The 21,650-nt window shown below is 44.0% G+C and overlaps 2 protein-coding genes and 1 pseudogene across 2 annotated transcripts; 1 reads left to right on the forward strand and 2 right to left on the reverse strand.

Annotated features, from left to right (window-relative positions):
- Positions 1-2,501: 2,501 nt before the first annotated feature.
- On the forward strand, positions 2,502-4,047 carry LOC136498959 (B3 domain-containing protein Os03g0184500-like; annotated as a pseudogene).
- A 679-nt stretch (positions 4,048-4,726) lies between these two features.
- LOC136499832 (DEAD-box ATP-dependent RNA helicase 29-like) lies at positions 4,727-6,415 on the reverse strand. Its single transcript, XM_066495345.1, has 4 exons — positions 6,297-6,415; positions 6,171-6,221; positions 5,390-5,525; positions 4,727-5,016 (listed from the first exon to the last, which is right to left on the reverse strand). Exons 1-4 carry the CDS (start codon positions 6,387-6,389, stop codon positions 4,727-4,729), a joined length of 570 nt encoding a protein of 189 aa, XP_066351442.1. The 5' UTR covers positions 6,390-6,415.
- Positions 6,416-11,336: 4,921 nt separating this feature from the next.
- LOC136499833 (uncharacterized) lies at positions 11,337-12,299 on the reverse strand. The gene is made up of 2 exons (XM_066495346.1): positions 11,937-12,299; positions 11,337-11,723 (listed from the first exon to the last, which is right to left on the reverse strand). The coding sequence occupies exons 1-2, from the start codon at positions 12,297-12,299 to the stop codon at positions 11,337-11,339; spliced, it is 750 nt and encodes a 249-aa protein (XP_066351443.1).
- Positions 12,300-21,650: the final 9,351 nt, after the last annotated feature.

The raw sequence follows: 21,650 nt of genomic DNA on the forward strand, positions 1-21,650 counted from the left end.
GCATAGGAAAAAAAAGGATAATGCAGCCTTGCTAGGAACTTGGTTGTACAGTACAATTCATTCCTGGTTTGCATTTTAAGAGGCAAACTTAGTTTTCAGTTCTCTTGTGCTGGGAACATGTGAGCATTGCCATCATCTATTTGTCTTCTTGTGCTTAGCATGACAGTCATGCTTAATACTTTGTGCTTAGCATTTTTCTTTGTTTATTATGATTTGTGTTAGTGCACACCAAATTTTTGTCTTTGTCCTTTCATAGAAAAAAAATTATCTCTTGTGATTGTGCTAACACACCTTTTCATCTGTTTAATGTGTTTTTTGCCTACCCACACCAAGTTTTTGTTAGTGTCCTTTCATAGAACAAAATTGTTGTCCTTGTCCTTTCATAGAAAAAAAATTGTATCTTGTGATTTGTGCTAACACACCTTGTCCTTTGTTTATTGTGATTTGTGTCAGCCCATACTAATTTTTTGTCCTTGTCCTTTCCTAGAAAAAAAACTGTCTCTTATGATTTGTGCTAACACACATTGTCCTTTGTTTATTGTGATTTGTGCTAGCATACACCACATCTTTGTTACTTGTGCTTTGTGGCGACACACAACTCAGTTTTGTCCTTGTTCTTTCATAAAAAAAATTATTTATTGTGATTTGTGCTAGCACACACCACATCTTTGTTACTTGTGATTTGTGCCAACACACACCTCAAAAGTACAATCACTCTTGATTTGTGTTAATACATCTTGAAATCTTTTTATTATGATTTGTGGCAACACAGACCCCATAAACTCACACTTACACTCTCTCTCAGTCTCTCTCTCCCTACCCTAGCAGCAGCTAGCCAGAGGACAGCCAGAGCTCTATCCTCTCTCACTCTCATCATTATTTATGCATCTGCTGTAAGATGGGACTGCACTAGACTATTTTCCTTATCATGTGATCTGTTTTGTAGTGGAATTTGTGTAAAATAGCTCTATCCTCTCTTAGTTTTTCTGTTTTGTGCATGATCTTATCACATTGTAATATATTGTGTTTACGCTTGAGTCAACTGTAGGAAAAGAATACAGTGTTTTGATCTGTTTTGTTTTTAATTTCAAGTGCCAGCTACTATCAGGTTTGCATTAGACGGAGAAATGACGCCCTATTTACTTGTGAAGGATCTGATTTTGCAAGTAAGCTTAATAGATCTGATATTGCATTTTTTTAATACTAGAAATTGCACTAGTTATAATGCACAAATTTTTAATTATTGTTTTGTAATCTGTATTATGTTTTTATTTTTCTTAGTGTGTTTGGCACCATGAATTGTATTATGTCAAGGTTCTTTCTACCTCTTTTGTGCTTTTGGAAATTGTATTCTCTCATATGTGTGAACCTTTGGCATCTGGCAGTAAGTAAATTATTGTCTCCCAGCTTTGTTCTATAGTTGCTGATATCTTTCTTTTTCATCGGTAGAGCTGTAAGTCGACCTCTCAGATATGATAGAATAGAAACCATCTTCCTAGTTGCTGATATCTTTCTATTTCTGTTTCCACTCTGCAGTCAATAGCAGTAGCCTGTAGGGCTGCCTTTCTCTGTCTGCTTCAGTTCATTCAGCTTGTCCATACTAGTATCTTCCTGCTACTACTGCCAAGTAGAAGTAGTACGAGTACTCTGCTCAATTGCAAACTGTATATTCATCCAAATCTTGTCGTGACTCGTGATGCCTGTCATCAGCCTGTGCCACTTCGGCTTCGTACCGGACTTCTGATTTCTGAATGCATGCACCCGGCTCAACTCTTAGACATACTCCTATATAATCCATAATAGTTCTTGTTCATAATAGTTCCTATTAATCTGTTCTATTCACTAAAAAAACAAATAAAATATTCAGTTACTTAATAATTGCAACCAGTAATGCTGTAAATTGTAATTATTGAGCACTGCAATTTTTGTGTTGAGGATATGCAATATGTCCCTTTTTACTTTCAGGGGTTGACTATTAGTAAGGAAATCATTCTTCCAACTTTTTTGATCTAGGTTTTGTGTAGTGGGTTGTACATGGTATAGTTGAACTGAGCGGTTTGGGATTCATAGTTTGTCTGTTTTCCACATTTCTACAATTATGTTATGTCTTACTAGGCCACAACTTTTTCTTTGTTTATTGTGATTTGTGCTAGCCCACACCATAGTTAAATTAGTAATAATACTAGTACTTTTCTAAGCAGGTTGGATTAGTGTTGTAGATGCCGTCCAAGCTATTTAGTTACCTAGTGATTTATTGAGGTGGATTATGTATTTATATACATATACAGTATAATTGCAATAATAATATGTAGTATTTGCACTATTTGAAATGTGCAATTTTTGCATTCTTGTTTTGTAATATTTGAAGATGATATTCATTGTGCATTTTTTCACCGAGAACATCTCATTATGTGAGTAAATATTTTGTGTTAGTAGTAATTTCATCAATATAATGCAGTACACTTAATTTGCATATAAGATTGTGCAAAATCTAGCAGCAATCAGGAGAAACACAGGATGGAGGCAGAAGCAGGAGAACAAGTGCAAGATGGAGGCGCTCAACCTGCGCCACCTCTCCCCCGTCATCAAGGAGGCCCCCAAGACCCCTTCCCCACTGGTGTGATGCCACGCCCGCTTCTGCCTCCTTCGTTTGTCTTCACCTGCTATATGCGCTGCCGTTAGTCTGACTGACCCTTTGTGAGCAGAAGCCGAAGAGGCGTAGGATCATCGAGGACGCGGTCGTGGTTCCCTCGCCTCCCAGGAGGTCCCGCTGGCTTGCGCAACTCCGTGAGGTCAAGTACGCTGAGGTATCTGTCTTCTTTTGCCTGCTCTGTCTCATTTTCCTTTTGGGCTCTAATAAATGCACATATTTCGCTATTATTTTAGTGATTTCCAGACGTGTTTGTGTGGCCAATGAACATGGTAGTTTCTTATTTCGAGCTCAAGGCTTCCCATTTCTTTCCACCGGAAACAAAGCAACATTTTATTTCTCTGCTCTTAAATTGAAACATTGTGGCGTGTACCAACCCATGTGGCCATAAAAAAAAGCACAATCTGTTCAGTTTACGAAACCATGTGATTTTGGTAAAGGCAACTGAAAAGTTGAACATTTGTGTGCCGCAACAGATTTTTTTTTCTTACAAAATTGTTTCAAAAGTCATTGGTTTACAAATGTTTCTTCTGATAATCATCCTGTAATGTAACATGGCACATCGTGCCATTTTGCCTAGCATCCATGTCATGAACTATAAATTTGAACCATTTGTTTTTACTGACAAGTTGTATTTGCCAACAGATAGCACCACACACTACAGATAGAATGACAAGGTATGTGGACATTTGCTAGCTGCCTAGCCTGACCATAGGAGCTATAAACATATGCTCTGCTCCTCTTAGGTAACAATCCTGTTGTTCCGTTTCTTCCGTAGGTCTCCTAGAAAACCAGCTGACCTCATCTACATGGCAAGAAGCAGAACAATTTCCATGAAAGCTAGGTTGGAGGCAACAAAAAAGGCCGAGGAGCTAGAATCACAGCTTGACCCTGACATCCCATCCTTTGTGAAGGCAATGTTGCATTCACATGTGGTTCGAGGTTTTTGGCTGGTGAGTACTCAGCTCTACACCCGTTTGCTCTCCCTAGCAACTTATGCCATGTGCTGGTTTTTCTGTATGTATGATCGAAAGGGTCTCCCGAGCCATTTCTGTGACACTTACATGCCGAAGCAAGACGCCATTATCACCTTACTGGATGAGAAGGATGAAGAATTCGACACCAACTAGCTTGCCTACAAGAAGGGGCTAAGTGGCGGATGGGCTGGTTTTGCACTATGCCATGGGATTCAGGATGGAGATGCAGCTGTTTTTCAGTTGATTAAGCCCACGACCTTCAAGGTACTATATGCTTTAAGTGCAATACTGTTTTCCAGTAGTTCAAAGCATGTTTTTTTTTCCATTTATAATGCTCAGTGCTCATTTACCAATGAATTCGTCTCCCAGGTGTATATCATCCGAGCAGCCTCTGATGATGGCAGTGAGCGAGATGAGTGACTGCATCACGCACAACCGTACTAACTTAGCAGGACGTGGAATGTGGGATTTCGAGTATTTTTAGGCTTTATCTATCAGAATTGCCCTAGTGTGTATTTTATTTACCAATGAATTCAGTGCTACTAGTGAGAGGCTGAACTACTCTGCTGATATTGGGCCTCTCTGTCTTCTTAGTTAGTGGGCCTCTCTGGCACGTCTTTATTGGGCTGAACGACAGTTGTGGGCCTTGTTTGCCTGATGGAATTTGTGTGTTGCATTCTCTTAAAACACACGTTTTTTTCCGGTGTTTCAATTCATGTGTTTCTTAGGCATCTAACAATCATGTGCTAACTAGTCCAAAAACACGTGGTTTTTCTTATGTTGAAATCTGTGTGTTTTACATACAGCCAATAACCATGTGTATATTAAAACACACGTGTGTACAGTAGCCAGACTCGTTTGCAAACACATGAACTTTACGAGTCAGGAGAACCATGATTCTTCATTGATCCCCATCCACATCAACACACTGCATAGTAGTAGTAGTTATCACGCTATGGTCTTGCCTATTTCCCCCCACCGCCACAAATAAACAAACCTGTGAGCAGCAAAGGTGGTGTCGCTCCATCATCTTAGACCACCATTCTGCTTCGAAAACATCTATGCTTCTGCAACAAATCTGAATACCGAAGAGCATCAATCACCTCCCGCCCTTCCCTTTCACCTTGCCCTTCCCTTTCCCTCCTTTGCCACCAGCCCCTTTGCTGAACCCTTTTCCGGTCCCTTTCCCGTTCCCATCGGGCCGCCTGTTCTTCTGGAATTTGCCGTCCTTCGCGGATTTGTTCTTCAACCGCGTGATTTCCATTGCCTTCTGCTGCCTGCTCTTCTGCATTTGCTCGGGGTTCCTTATTTCAGAAGGCACGTTGGCATTTGGTATAGACCTGCGGCCATGGCCCGCGAAATGCTTCTTGTTGCCTCTCTGATACTCGCCTGCACAGAGGTTGCATCCATCAGACAGTGTTCTATATACATCTCATCATACCAAGGTTCAGTGCTATTAAAGTACTCAGCTGAAACAAACCATGCTAACACACTTGTAAAAGAGAACTAAGGCAGTGCACAGGGCAACAATCAATTCACTCAACTGAGCAAACCTTCAGAAACATTTAATGGACTTCTATTGTCAGAAAAAAAAAACAGATAATATGTTTTCATGCCAAATCTATAGAGCTGAGACTGGAAAATAAAAAAGTAAAAACAGTAAGCTTAAAAAACGTATCAGGACTGAATTGCAACTTGCGAGAGTAAATAAAATCAGAAAAGGCAACGGTTACATACAACACAAAATCAGAAATAGTGTTACCTGAACTGGATGTGCCCTCTTCTGCAAAGTTGCCAGATTTCCCACCAATATTGACTGATTTATGTGTCCTCTGCTGCCATCTCTTATACATCCCTGTAGCCGATGCCTTTATCTTTGCACCACCTTCCGTTTTAATCTAACATAAGTTAGGAAAGGTTTTTCAGAATTGTGAAGTTAAACTATTTGATCTTTCAGACATATATGCTGAACATACCATATCGGCGTACTAAATACTAATATGTCTCGGTATTTAACATGAAGCACTGAGCTAGTAAGAGAGATCTCAATCCACCTTTAAGACATAAAACTTGTTACCAGAAAAAAACAACAAAAAATAGCATTAAGTGAACAATGTTACTTCCAATTTGCATAGTTTATATTTCTGAGTGAGCATAACATTCGAATTTGCATAGTTTATAACAAACCCAATATGTATTTTTAAAGTACAATCAATGTTTCCATTTGTTCACAAGGTCCAGGATATTCAAAATTTCAACTGGTACAACATGAAATCTAGCAAATGGGAACCACACTAAATACAAAATGAATGATACTCAAACGCAGCTTGTGCTAGTCAATTTATTCAAGTCTGCTGCTCCCTCCATTCCAAATTATAAGACATTTTAGCTTTTCTAGGTACATACCTTTGGCTATGCATTTAGATTACAATATGTCTAGATACAAAGTGAAAACTATGTAACTAGAAAAGCCAAAACGTCTTATAATTTGGAATGTGGAGTATTTTAAAACGTTATTGAGCGCATAGCATCCAGGAGATTACCTTTCCTGTAGCAGTGACACGATCCCCTGCATTCAACTTGACAAATTTGTTCTGCAGTAGTAGAATAAGCATGTTAATGAGTATGCCATATGTCTAACATATCAATGTCACTACGAAAGTATATACCTTCATCCAGTGATATCGAGTTTTCTGTGCTTGCATACCAGAAGCTTCATCATCAACTAAATCAAGAACAGCCGCATCCAGTCTGCATGACATTAGTAACCTTGTCTTAAGCAAAAGGGGGACGAGACTCCGCACTTGAATTCATGAATAAACTAATAACATTGACATCCAAAGTACTGTCTTCATCAACAACATATAAAGAGCATGGCAGATCCTACACAGCATTAGGTTTACTGCACTGCTGAATGATGCATATGTTTGATAGGCTGGACATGGGAAGATCAATTAACAATAAGGCTTGCTGTCGACTGATAATCTTTCTTGGTGGAACAGTTTCAATTATTTTGTGCTTGCCAACAGTTATTTCATCCGCTTACAACAGGAGACACAGTCATACTGTTGCATCCCACCACAGAAATTACTGACAGCTACTAAAGAAACAATCCATGAGAAAGCGAGATAAAAGTAGACACATCAAAAACTTGGATTCAACGATTTTCCAAACTGTAATAAGATTGCCAACGAAGGGCGGGCCTGGTGCAAGCGGTAGTCTTACCGCCTGTGACCGGAAGGTCCCGGGTTCGAGTCGCGGTCTTCTCGCATTGCACAGGCGAGGGTAAGGCTTGCCACTGACACCCTTCCCCAGACCCCGCATAGAGCGGGAGCTCTCTGCACTGAATACGCCCTTTTTTTTAATAAGATTGCCAAAAGGAATGCTTTCAAAACCCCCTTTTCACGACAGTTTTGATGGGATAAGTCTCATGTGTTGGCTGGTCTTCGTGGGGCTGTGCTGGTCTTTGTGGGGCTGCAGCACATGGTCTTTGTGGCTGCATGGTCTGTTTTTAGGATAGCATCTTAGCATCTAGGACAGCATCTTAGAGAACAGCATCTTAGCATCTAGGACAGCATCTTAGAGGACAGCATTTTAGCATCTAGGACAGCATCTTAGACTAGCATCTTGGCATATGCTTGGCTGGCTAACAGTCTATAAATATGTATCCCCAACCCCTCAGGTTGGCATGACATTTGTGTGAGAAATAAACTAGAAAATTGTCCCAACTCCTAGTGTCATACTCTCTCGACGAGAGAAAGAATTCTGCTACTACCAAGAGTAAGAATTCAGCGACTAACAACTGGTATCAGAGCCGTACTATCCTGTAGCCTGAGCATCTCCTGCTCATCTTCTTTTCCAGCCTCGCACCAGCCCCAGCTGGGAGCAGCAGCAGCTCCGGCCGCTCCTGCTCACTCCTCCCCCGTCTGAAGCAGCCCTCTCCCCACGCGGCGGCGGATGCAGCGCGTGCGGCGGCAGCGGAGGTCGAGGTCCTGCGTGGCAGCATCAGCAGCTCCATTTCTGCTGACGACAGCGCCGACGCAAACCTCGAGCTGCTGGAGAGGGAGGCAGCGTGAGCGCGGGCGGCGCAGTGGGCAGCCACGCACGCCCACGAGCGCGGCGACAGCCCAGACAGGCGCAGACGCGGCGGCGGCGCTCCTGGAGGAGGCGCGCACGGCAACGGTGGCAGACGGGTCGATGGAGAGCGCGGCCTTCACAGACAGCGTGGCTCTCTCTCCCCGGATCGGTACCGTGATTACCATGGATTCCAGGCTGTTGTCAGGGACGTCGGCCCCGGCGGTGGGTGGCCTACCCTCACTAAGACCAACTACATCGAGTGGGCTGCGGTGATGAGGGTAAAGCTCCAGGTGCGGCACATGTGGGAGGCAGTCCGATACGGCGACGTCGACTACGACCAGGAGCGACGGGCGCTGGATGCCCTCATCATTGCAGTCCCGTCCGAGATGCAGTTCTCGCTTACCAACAAGCGGACTGCTAAGGAGGCTTGGGACGCCATCGCTGCGGCGCGCATCGGCAGCGACCACGCCCACAAGTCCACACTACAGGCACTTCGCAAGGAGTGGGAGAACCTGGCCTTCAAGCCAGGTGAGGACATTGATGACTTTGCTCTCCGTCTCAACACTCTGTTGCAGAAGATGGTGCAGTTCGGCGATGACACCTACGGTGAGGAGAGAGCTGTCGAAAAGCTCTTCCGTTGCGTCCCCGAGAAGTACAAGCAGATGGCTCGCTCGATCGAGTCTCTGCTGGATCTCTCCATGATGTCGATCGAGGAGGCGATAGGTCGCCTCAAGGTCATCGACAGCGATGAGCCACAGTCTCTCTCGGGGCCCATCACCACTGGCGGGAAGCTCCTTCTCACTCGGGAGCAGCGGGATGCCTGCCAAGGTGACCGGAAGAAGGGGGAGCCTTCTTCCGCGACAGGCGGCCGCAAGCGTGGCAAGCCGCGCAGAGACGCCCAGGCCAGGGCGCGAGGACGTGCTGAGGGTGATGCCCGCGGAGGCGCCCAGGGCAGCGCCGCCGGCAAGCACAAGCCGGCACGAGACGACACCTGCCACAACTGCGGCCAGCTTGGCCATTGGGCCAAGGACTGTCGACAGCCACGACGCGGCTAGGCCCACGTTGCACAGGCGGAGGAGGAGGAGTCGGCTCTGTTCATGGCACATGCAAGCATCGAGCTACCTCCAGTGGCACCGGCCGCAGCGGCTCTCCTCCACCTTGACGAGCCAAAAGCACACGCCCTCCTCGGCGACAGCTCCGGTAATGACAAGACTGACAGGTGGTGACTCGACACCGGCGCCACCCATCACATGACCGGTCGACGAGAGTTCTTCACCGAGCTTGACTTTAGTGTCCGAGGCTCCGTCAAGTTTGGGGATGCCTCCGGCGTGGAGATCAAGGGCATCAGCTCCATCATCTTCACCGCCATGTCTGTTGAGCACAGGCTGCTCACCGGAGTCTACTACATCCCTGCGTTGAGGAACTCTATCATCAGCTTGGGACAACTAGATGAGAACGGTTCGCGCGTGGTGGTTGAGGATGGAGTCATGAGGATTTGGGATCGCTGTCGTCGCCTTCTTGCCAAGGTAACCAAAAGCGCAAATCGACTCTACGTCCTTAACGTGCAAGTTGCACAACCCCTCTGTCTTGCTGCTCGTCGGGACGACGAGGCGTGGCAGTGGCACGAGCGCTTCGGTCACCTTTACTTCGAGGCCCTGAAGTAGCTCAGTGCCACGGAGATGGTGTGAGACCTGCCGTGCCTCGACCATGTGGAGCAGCTCTACGATGTCTGCGTGTTGACGAAGCAGAGGCGACTCCCCTTTTCCCAACGGGCGAGCTTTCGAGCCAAGGAGAGGCTCGAGCTTCTGCACGGGGACTTGTGTGGCCCGGTGACACCGGCCACACCGGGAGGACGACGCTACTTCCTGCTGCTCGTTGACGACCTCTCCCGCTACATGTGGGTGATGGTCCTCGGCAGCAAGGGAGAGGCTGCGGACGCCATCAGGCGCGCGCAGGCTGTTGCGGAGGTGGAGTGTGGCCGCAAGCTGCGCGTGCTGCGCACCGACAACGGCGGTGAATTCACGGCGGCTGAATTCGCGTCGTACTGCGCTGATAAGGGCATTCAGCGCCACTACTCCGCGTCGTACAGCTCGCAGCAGAACGGCGTCGTCGAGCGGCGCAACCAGACGGTTGTGGGGATGGCTCGGGCCCTTCTCAAGCAGAGGGGGATGCCGGCTGTCTTCTGGGGAGAGGCGGTGGTGTCGGCCGTCTACATCGAGGGGGGGAGGGGGCTGGTGCTTGCATGCAATCTACTTTATTTTCCATTGTGTGACGTTTCCAACTTTACTGCTCCCCTACATGTGATCGATGTGTACACGGCTAATCGGTTATCGGTACACGGCTATAAGGCCAGTCACAGTCTATTGGTTCATAGAAGTTTTATGAGATTGAATAATTAATATGATATATAGTATAGATGAAGAAAGATGATAAAAGTTTTATATAATCAAAATAAGTTTCAGGGGACGGAACTTGTCGACACGGTTTCTAAACACATGACAATCTTGAAGACTGGGATATGAAACCAAGATCAATCTCAGTGAAAGTTTCATGATAATTTCATTTGCATTTAATGGTGTGCCACGTAAGCGCATTTTTTATCACTTGGTAATGTTTTAACGAAGAGGGAGAAGAAGCGAGTTTTTTTTGACAAAACTGGAGGGGCCAAGGCCCCTACAGGAATTTATTTTTTTTAAAAGGGAAGCAAACAAAGAGTTCACTACAAGCAGAATTGAACAAAGTGGTGGAAGGAAGGAAACAGCTAAATCAGGAGACAAAAAAAGAGACAAAGAAAATAAAGATCAGCCAACAGCTTATTCTAGATTCTGAATCCATGAGGAAAACTGTTCTTGTTGATTTGCATTTATCCTGTGCTTCAGAAGATTCAACTCACTGAAAAGAATCCTTTGACAGCCTACCAAATTCAGGTTGTTTCCTTTAAATATGAGCTCATTTCTTGCTGTCCAAATGATCCAACACAAAAGTATGATTGCCTCCATGAAGAACTAGGTGTTTAACTGTGCTTTTAGCTCAACAGCTAAATCTAGGAAGTCATCATTTAAGGGTATGTCAATGTTCAGAATATCCCAGCACATCATTACAAAAGAGCAATCCAGGAAGAGGTGAAAGGCAGATTCCTCCACTAGCATATTGCACAATTATAAGAGTCTGGATGCATGTTTTTTCTTCTTAGAATGTTTCTGGTACTTAGTCTACCCTTGATCAAAAGCCAAAAGAACACTTTATGTTTGCGCTGACACTGGCTCTTCCACAACCATTTAAAAATGATGTGAACGTTTGCATGGCCAACTAGGATTCTGTAGACTTTGGCAGATGCAAAAATATTGGATCCCCAAGAATATATCCATCTATCATTCCCTTCGCTGAGGGGGTGGAGATGTATTTTCTGCTGAACTTCTTGCATTTGAAGGAAAGCCTGCTATGACAGAGGTAGCTGAAAAAGTTTTGTAAAATCTGCTTCGTTGAAAGCCTTACAAACTTAAATCTGCATATTTTTGGCAAAGGAGAAGAGCTCAGAGGCAACTGTTGCAAGGGGTTGATTGTCCCATCTGTCATGCTAGAAAACAGAGCTTTCTCCACTTCTCACATGTGGTCTGGCAATAGTCTTGAGATCAGGCAACAATTTGAGGGTCTCTCCACCAGAAGGACCCCTTTCTGATATGACTTGGAAGCTTCCCACTTCTGTAGTATTTTTTCCAGATAAGCTTTACCCACGGCAAATCCTCCTTATTAAAGAACTTGTGTAAATTCTTGGCAAGCAGGGCTTTGTTTTGTTTCTCAATATCAATAATACCCAATCCACCTTCATCCTTTGGTACACATACCATTTGCCAGGATGCTTTTGGGGGCTTCTTTGCATTGGCATCAGATCCTCTCCAGAGGCAATCTTTCCTGTATTTGTCAATTTGTTTGATGACCTCCTTGGGAAGAGCAAGGGAGCACATGAAAAAGGTTGGTAAGGCAGAAAAAACAGCATTTGTCATCTGCAATCTACCAGCCTGATTCAGAAATGAGGAAAGCCCACACAGTCCTCTTTCACATTTATTCACCATTGGTAGGAAGTCATGAGCTCTAGGCCTGGCAATACTCAGAGGTAACCCAAGGTAAGTGAAAGGTAAGCTTCCCATGGAGAAACCAAATGTTCTTGCTAGCACTTCCAACCCTTCATCTGATACATTTATTGGGATCATCATCGATTTGCTAAAGTTTACCTTGAGACCAGTGGAGAGGGAGAAATTGTTCAGCAGAGCTTTGAGGAAGAATAACTGTTTGGTGCCTCCCTCCACAATGATCAGTGTATTATCTGCATACTGAATTACAGGGAAGTCAGATGTGGATGATGTTGGAATTGGTAAGTGTAGAAGCCCCATGTCCTTTGCCTTATTAATCATTAACTGAAGAACATTTGCTGCAAGGACAAAGAGAAGAGGAGATAGGGGATCCCCTTGCCTGACACCCCTCTTGCAATGAAATGTCTTTCCAGGTACTCCATTTAAAAGTACTGCAGAGGTTCCTGAAGACATGATGGCTTTCATCCAGTCTAACCACTTCTGTCCAAACCCTTTTGCTTCCATCAAGGTTAACATGGCCTGGTGCTTATCAAACGCTTTCTCAAAATCAAGCTTGATAATTACAATCTCCTTTTTTGAATGATGGCAAAGGTGTAAATACTCAAAAGCCCAGGCCAGACAATCTTGGATTGTTCTTCTCTTTATAAAACCATACTGATTTTTGTGAACTAGAGTTGTTATGACAGGTTGTAATCTATTAGCAAGCAACTTGGTGACCAGCTTGACAGAAGAGTTAAGCAGAGAGATGGGCCTAAATTCATTGACAGATCTTGCCCCTTCAACCTTGGGAATTGAAGTGATATAGGATGAGTTTATACTTCTTAGGCAGACAACATTATTGTGAAATGCATCACATAAGTCATAAAAGTCTTGCCTGATGATTGGCTAGGATTTTTTTAGGAACTCATTATTAAACCCATCTGGGCCTAGAGACTTTTCATATGGCAAGGCCTTGATGATATTGTCAATCTCTGCATGACAAAAGGGCCCTTCCAAGCAACTGAGATCATCAACCCTTTGGATGAAGAAATTAGGATCTACACAGAAACCTGAGAATTCAGAAGTTCCAAGTCTGAGTTTGAAATCATCCCACAAAACCTGCTCCTTTTCAGTATGTCCACAAACAACAGTCCCATCTTCTGTCAATAGCTCAGTAGTCAGGTTCCCTCTATGTCTAATGGTAGCATTTGTATGGAAAAAACTGGTGCCAGCATCCCCAAGTTTTACCCACTTAATAGTGCCCCTCTGCTTCCAATAAATTCTTTGCTTTTTAAGGAGAGAAATCAAGTGCTCCTTCAAAAGCTCCTTGAAATTCCATTCTTCAACACTGAGATCTCTGAATTCCCCCAGCACCTCCAAGAATTATAGAATTGTTTTGGTATTGGCAATTATGGTTTTTAGACCTATTTTTGAAGCCTGCCAGTCTTTCAACTTTTTTTCTTAGAGCTTTAAACTTTGTAGTGAGAGCTTTTGCACAATCAGTGTGATGATTTGTATTAGCCCAACATTCAGTCAAAATAACAGGAAATTGCTCATCCAGGAGCCAGTAGTTTTCAAACCTAAAAAATCTGCTTTTGGGAATATTTGTGGCAATGGTGACCACACAAGGAGTATGATCAGAAGGAGCCATATCCAAGGCCCTCAAATTTGTATTGGGAAAAGACAAATTCCAGCACTCAGAAGTGAACACCCAATCAATCTTCTCAAGGAGGGGAGACGGCTGCATATTTGACCAAGTGAATTTCCTACCCTGCAGAGGAATTTTAGTCCAGCCCAGATGACTGATCACTTCATTGAACAGAAACATGTCAGTAATGTTTTCCCCAGGCTTGTTTCTGTCGTCCTGTCTTCTAATGAGATTGAAATCCCCTAGAACTAGCTAGTTCACAGTAGCTGGCATCTCAATTTCCTTGAGCCAACTAAGGAACAAACCTTTGCCTTTAGCAGTACAAGGGCCATAAACATAAGTTAGGACCCAGCTCATGTCATTGTGTAAAGATGTGAACTCCATGCTCAGACTGAACCCATTATTGAAAATTTTGTTCCCAGTGAAAAGAGAACTTTTTCAGGTTATCAGAATCTCCCTAGAAGCACCCATAGAAGGCAAGAATTCAAAAGCATCAAAACTAGAGGGACAAATGTTTTTTAAAAACTGCCTATCAAAAGCATCTTTCTTAGTCTCATGCAGACACACAATGTCACAAAAGGACTAAGTAACTATCTATGGCAGCATCCCATCTCCATCTGGCATTTATGCCTCTGACATTCCACATCATCACATTCCATTTTCTACCATTGTTTGTCTCCATGATAAAACTATATCAGATAACAGTTAACAGCCACAGCATAGCTATGTTTAGTTCATGACATCATGACTAGATACACACTCAAAAGAACTGACTCAAAAGCAACAGAAGCCAAACCTAGACAACTATCTAGGGATCCTTGGCCTGGCTCTTATCTCTAGGTCCCCCATGCTGGCCTCCTTCTTCATTAGTCTCCTAGTCTCTAGGATTTCCTCCTTTCCTCCCTTTGGCCCCACTTGTAAGCCGCCTGGCCCCTAGGGCCCATCTGTTAGCCCCTGGTTGTTATATCGGTTCTCCACCGCCTTCTAGGTTGCATCTACGCCGTCCTTTAAGTCAGTTTGATCCAAGGGCTCACGTTGGACACTTCGGCCTATATATATGAGCCCCTGCTCCCCAGAAGACATAAGTCATTTGAGAAGACAGAAACCCTAATCATCCTCAGAGCTCCACCATATTCTAGGGCATAGCTAGTTAGGCTAGGTCTAGAGGGAGGTAAGTAGACTTCGTTTGGATTCCTGATCTTGTCAAGAGCGTGATTTGGTATAATCTTTGTACCCCTCTCTCTTTTGCATCTCCATTACTTTTATATGCTACTTACGATTGTTATGACAATATCAGTATTCATCTTATTCATGTTCTTTGTTATAATGTTCATGGTATATTTTGATTATATGCTTAGTATAGTTGAATTATCATTATGTTCATGCATAAGTTCGTATAGCGCTCACTCTAAGGATCCATGGGTGGGTGGCTGACATTGTGTAAGCGTGGTGCTTATACATTGTTTACCTGCGGATACACCCTATATTCTGGGTCATGTGGTAGATCGCGAACATGACACTCTCGTTGAGTCCTTTGTAGTTCACTCCCCGAATATAGGTGCACGTAGGGTTCGGTTACAAAGAAAGAGCAGGCTCTGTTCTTAATCTTCCTTAGTAATATCCCTTATGTGTAGATATGACGATGATCTTAGTAATGATTACTAGGTATAATTGGACTAATCAATGTATGCTTTGACTTGTAATTAAGAATGACTTAGGAATTATTTCTATAATATTCTACCTGACCATGCTAATGCCATAGAAAGAAGTACTCTGAGTGATTTATCATTATCATTGATCAATACTCATCATATATATATATATATATATATATATCTTATCATATGACTTACCCCTGTTACCCCTGTTATAAGTAGAATATTGATTATGGTTTATTTCTCCTTCAATAATATAGTTATCAATACATGTCCATGCTAGACCTTCCCTGTGGTAAAAATATAAATAACGAAACCTAAAAATACTCTTGGGTAAAATGCTACAATGGTATATTATCTGTGCGTTTCTAGATCCTTTTCATTCATATATTTATGTATTTATCCTAGTCACATAATTAATAAAAAACTGCTTAGTATTATTCTAGTAGTAATGCTATGTAGTACCAACAAGTATCTCTGATATCATCACTAGGGATGACAACCTAGTAAAATTAGGAGATATAGGTTTATAATAGGTGGCTATTTAAAAACAAAGTGACACATTAATAAATACCAACAAGCATTTCTGGCGCTGTTGCTAGGGACTAGATTTAAAACCCTATTTTTAGTAGCGACGCTAAGAAATGTCAAGAGTGGGGCAGGAGAACAAGCTAGACACTTTTTCTTAGGGCAGCCAACGGGCTTGGCACTACTATTAGATTGTTTAAGTCTTGGACTTCTCCTTACCTCACTGTCCACTATTGGAGTTCTCCTTTTCCCAGGCTTCTTTGCCTCTGTAGTGTCCTTGATTTGCTTCTCTTGAATTTCCTCCAGAGTCAGGTGGGGCAAGCCTTCCTTTTCTATGACGGGTCAGAGGCACATATACACTGAATTTCATGTTTAGAAGGACAGATTCTAGGTAAATAAAAATCAATGGCACCCCACTTACTGTCAAGGTGGCCCAGAGCATTGGAGAACAAGAAGTCCTTGGCCTAGCAGTAGTTATCTAGATTCATTAACATCACTGTAAAGAAATTGGACCATTCTACAGGAAATACTTACTTTAAGGCAAGTAGGATTACCTGTGCAGAAGAATTGGGCCCATACCTGGTGGCCTCAGCTGACTTCCTTCTTTCCCAGTCGGCATAGGCTAGGTTAGGCCCATCTTGTTGGTTGATGTTGCCCACTTCTTCTGTCATGACATCCTTAGGTAGGTCAAACTCATTGACATCTATCAACTAATCAAGTGGGACTTCTTCATCCACAAGATTGATAGGATTAGCTAGCAAGAGAGGTTCATGCACGTGCATATCACCTGCTAACTGAAATAGCTACTGTTTTTCAGGCACATGTGGAGGTAGAATGTTATTGATAACCTCTTCAACCACATGGTTGCCTTCCAGAATGTCATGTAACTCAAGAACGTCTCCCTGTGGCTGAGCAGGGTGAAGCAGCACTTCCTAGGATTATCATCATCCTGCAGAGCTGGGTTATTAAGATCAATTTGCATTGACTGCAGATTCAGGTCTTGTACAGCAAGAGCTTGCTGCTACTGCTCTGGCTGAGGCCAAGGGTCCCATGCTCCATTCCAAGGATTGGCTTGTCCAATTGACTGATCATCCCAATTCTGGTCCTGAGGTTGCTGCTCTCCCAGGTCCTGTTCCCCATTCTATTCTGGTTCCTGTGGTTGATGAATTGGCCCTGCCCCCGGCTATCCAAGGCCAAAAAAGCAAAAGGTGTCCCATCCCCAACAGGCAACTCAGGTACTAGCTCTTCATCTGGTGGTCCACCACCTAACAGGTTATGCTGCAGGATCCCACATTGCACTGTCCACGAGTCACTGTCGAATCCTTCAGAGTTAGAAAAAACAATGAAATGTGGCACTGACTGTTCACACATGCTCTGATAATGACCCTTGTCAGTCTCCGTTCTTCCTCTTGCCATAAAAGGAACTTTCCAAAATAGCCAATAGCATCTTGATAGAACTCCTCTTCCTGAAAATCAGAGGGAAATCCCAATAGCATGAGCCAGCACTCTGTGTTGAAGTGGACTCGTCTCCAGTTTCTCCCTTCATTGTGCTTCACAAAGGTCAGATTGACGTTGTCAAACGGGATGGGACTTTGCTGGATAAGAGCATCCCTATCCAGAGCTCGGTCGAACCTGACATAAGCCTATCCCAGACTGCACGACTGTATATCTGAAATCACCACTCTTCTAGCACCAAAAAACTCCCTCAGAACTTCATCCACAACCTCAAAGTCAAGAACATTACCCGCAGTGGGTCGATGGTTACGATGGCGAGGTCCTCATTTCTTCACTGGGCCCTTCTCGACGCCACCGCTCTGACCATCATTAGGCGATTGACAACGTCTTGCCACACCAAGGTCCTCAGGACGAAGGGTCTTGGGTCCGCTCGCGGGTATGCCATGTCGATCGGAGGTTCACCGGTGAGCGAAGCAGAGCACTGTAGCTCAGAGTTGGGGTTTTCTCTCTTAGGAGGTGCAGTGATTGCCGCGCTCACACAAGTAGCAGGGGAAGGCGAAGGGGTGGCCAAGGACCATGCCAAGGGATCTATATTGGCAGGAATGTTGAGATCCAGCCTTTCTTGGCCCACTTGAGGGGGCACTGGGCGGGCTTGCCAAGGGACAATTAACTCCGGCACAAGTTTCGGTTTGGCCCAAGAAGGTGAAAGGGCCGCGATCCATCCCCCAAAACAATTAAACATAGGCGGCAGTGAGAGGCCCGAGCAAATCGTGGAGTTGAACCAGTTCAAAGAATTAAGGCAAATGGCGCCGCTAGCTCTTTATCCTTGTGGGCAGTTTGTCACGGTTTAATTCCCAACCCGGGGCATGAGGCAGAGACATGTCCCGAGGCATGGCACGCGTGGCACCTGATTGGCCAACGGCAATCACGTCTGTCATGGCCATGAGCAAGACACCTAGAACAAGGTGTAACAATGGTGGCGCCGCCGCGCCAGAGAGGAGGACGAAGAGGTTTGGGATATAAAATTATAAACGCTCTGACACGGGTTACCTGGGAAAAGCAATATGATGAAAAACAGAGATGGGAGGGGGGCGATTGCCCAAAGGGATGGCATTGGCACCCGAGAGCGGGGTTTAGCAGCAGTAGAGCGGGTCACCGCGGCATATGAAGGCCTGCCCGGCGGTGAAGGCGACGGTGACTGCTTGGAAGACGCAGTGTGCTAAGAGTTGCGTTCCTCATCCAGGAATTGAGCAAATTCACGACGCCAGTAAGGTCCTCCATTACCCCATAGATGGAAGGAAACTTTGTATTGGTCACATTCAAAGCAAAGCAGACGACGAATGAACATGCCCGTTTCCTTGGTGGCCACAGCGAACTTGAACACACGATCACCCAGAGCAGACACTTTGAAACAGGGGATCGCGCCGCAATGGTAGCTTGCAGGATCAGGCCAACCGAAGATTCAGTGAGCCTGAACTTACAGCGGCCAAACGCAGCAACAGGGAGGAAAGAATTAGAGAGGGAGGAGGACACCGGCTTCCCTAAAGTGGCTCTGATCTCATCCTGGCTGAAACTATGTATGATATATATCTATGCAAAATTAGTCCCAAGAGCACGTCCCTGCCATTTTGATTTCTAACTGAAGAAATAAGAGCCTAAAGACACAGAATACTGAGCCAGTGTTCGGACGGCAATAGTGATCAGGAACTCAAACACAGGGATCCTTGTTTTAACGAGAAAAACTAGCAGCAGGAATTCACGCCAATTAATGAAACGAACACCTGATATCCAATCGAGTACTCTTACAACAGGTCAAAAGTTGCGACTAGTTTAATCGAGGGCAGACATAAGTAGCAACAAGCACGCAATAATTTCAGACTAGAACAAAATAGCTGCCGAACTTGTTCCGTTGATGACTGTGACACAAGAAGTAGTAGATAGAAGATACAACTCGGCTTACAAAGTAGTTGCAATCCGCAAGAGTTCTCCAACCCGTGCACAATTAGGGCACGATCCAGAGAGGAGATTCCGACGGGAATCAATGCGAGCCCGAGAAGGTCAAACTCCCGATTACACGCCAACACAAATCCATAAGGATCCGGAGATAATCTTCGATATGAAGAATCTGACGCTGACGGGAACACCATCTAGGCTTTCACGAGCGACGGCTCGACAAGGAATAAACTCCACGAATAAAATTCAGTCTAAATCTTACATGGCCATCGCCCAGGCTTTATAGCACGCAGGCCAGCCAACTCTAGACCAATTAGACCAGACCCTGACTCAAACCCGCCAAACATATTTGGTTCGGACTCAACCATATTAATAAACAAAAAGACACACCTGCCTACCTACCATGCCGATGCACAAATAATGAAGCTAGCACATATTATTTAATAATCCGGCTTTGGATACAAATCACGTCATTAGAATCTCTGGTTTCCTTACTAGCAGCATGCGTGGACGTGTACTCAGATTACCAGATTAGCAAATACTCTTCCACCGCCAATGAACTTCACGTGATGTCCACCTGCATGGTGCCAATAAATATATATTTGCTTGATTTATTATTTTGATTATTCTCTTCTTTGCAAAAGCTATTTCCTTGAAAAATAAGTTTGGTCTTTGAGGCTGAAACATTGGCTAGAAACTCTTTTCTTCAGCTTGCTTTTCTTTGCATCGAATAAAAATGAACCAAACAGCATAATTTGAGGAGCCATGGGCTCATCACATTGTGGGGGGACAGCCTCCAAAAAAGGCGCGCCCCTGCGTCCTCCGGCGGCCAACGGCCGCCGACAGCAGCAGCTCACGGGAACGGCGATGGATACCCTAGACTTTCCTATCGTAGATGGCGGCAATGTGATCGGCGGTGCCAGGGTGGCCACCGGCATGGAGGGGAGGGGAGCTTCCCTTAGCGAAGGACTACGCCGAATCCAATCTCCTCGACGGCACCATTCCGGACGGGATTGGGAATATCAAGAACCTGACAGCTGCGGTTGCAGGGGAACAGGTTGACGGGGCTAATCCCAGCCTCCATTGGCGACCTCATCCAGCTGCTCAAGCTTCACTTCGGAGAAGCGAGTTTCATGGCGATGAAATGCTCTTGGCACTATTACCACTCTATACAAGTCATATAATTAAATATCTATGAAATAATAGAATGGAACTATGCATTGAGAGTGGGCGTTACATCCGTGTTTTATTTCATTCTATATAATGTTGCAGTCTTGAAAACAACGCTATGAAACTCTTCACTTCACTGACAATGACCTAACTTTGAAAGATTCACTACCGGAGACGGCTTCTTTGCCGAGCGTCCTATACTTTGTCGAGTGTTTTTTATCGGGCACTCAGTAAAGAGGTTGTTTGCCGAGTGCCAAATAGAAAGCACTTGGCAAACAACTGGCACTCGGCAAAGAGGTGGTTTGCCGAGTGCCGAGCACTCGGCAAACAATAACACTCGGCAAAGAGGTGGTTTGCCGAGTGTCAGGATAAGACACTCGGCAAAGGGCCGCCTCCGTTAATGGCCGGCAGGCACCGTTAATCCTTTGCTGAGTGTCTTATTCTGTGTCATTTTTTGACACTCGGTAAACTATATTTTTTTTTACTTTTGACCTCCAAACTTTTTCTGTAGTCCTCATACAATACCTGGTACTCCATGTTCCAATGTGGCACATTTCTCAGACTTTTTCTATATTTCTTTAATTTATTTCATTTAATTGAATTTTCTTGAATAATTCAAATTATAACTGCTAGTCATTCGAATAATAAAAAAAATGAATGGAAAAATGATATTCATGTTAATTAGTATAATGTGAGGCCCTACCCAGGAACAGACCACCAATTATGAACATCTTATTCACGAAATATGACCACGAACTTGCAGTCGAGTTGTTTTTAAATTCTATAAAAAGCAAACGAAGTCCAAAAATCATGAAACTTGTCAAGATGTCATGATATCATATGTGGAGACTGTGATAAAAAATTAAGGAGGTTTCGCGCAAGTTGTCACGTATGATGCTTGCAAACCGAAGAATCTCCGAAGAAGTTTCATGATTTCGTGAAGAGGCCGACGATGTGGTAAGCATCGTTCATGACAAACTTGCACAAAATCTCCTCGATTTTTTTATCACAGCCTCCACATATGATATCTTGACATCTTAACAAGTTTCATGATTTTTGGACTTTGTTTGCTTTTTATAGAATTTAAAAACAGCTAAGTTCATGGTCATGTTTCGTGAACAAGATGTTCAAAATTGGTGGTCTATTCCTGAATATGGCATCACATTATACTAAATAACATGAATATCATTTTTCCATTCATTTTTTTCATTATTCGACTAGCAATTATAATTTGAATTATCCAAGAAAATTTAATTAAATGAAATAAATTAAAGAAATATAGAAAAAGTCCAAGAAATGTGCCACATTGGAACATGGAGTACCAGGTATTGTACGAGGACTACAGAAAAAATTTGAAGGTCAAAAGTGAAAAAAAGGTTTGCCGAGTGTCAAAAAATGACACTCGGCAAAGGAGCCTCTTTGCCGAGTGTCAAGACGGCTGGCACTCGGCACATATTTCTTAATTTT

Source organism: Miscanthus floridulus, chromosome 13 (genome assembly GCF_019320115.1).
Source record: "Miscanthus floridulus cultivar M001 chromosome 13, ASM1932011v1, whole genome shotgun sequence".
Lineage (NCBI taxonomy): Eukaryota > Viridiplantae > Streptophyta > Magnoliopsida > Poales > Poaceae > Miscanthus > Miscanthus floridulus.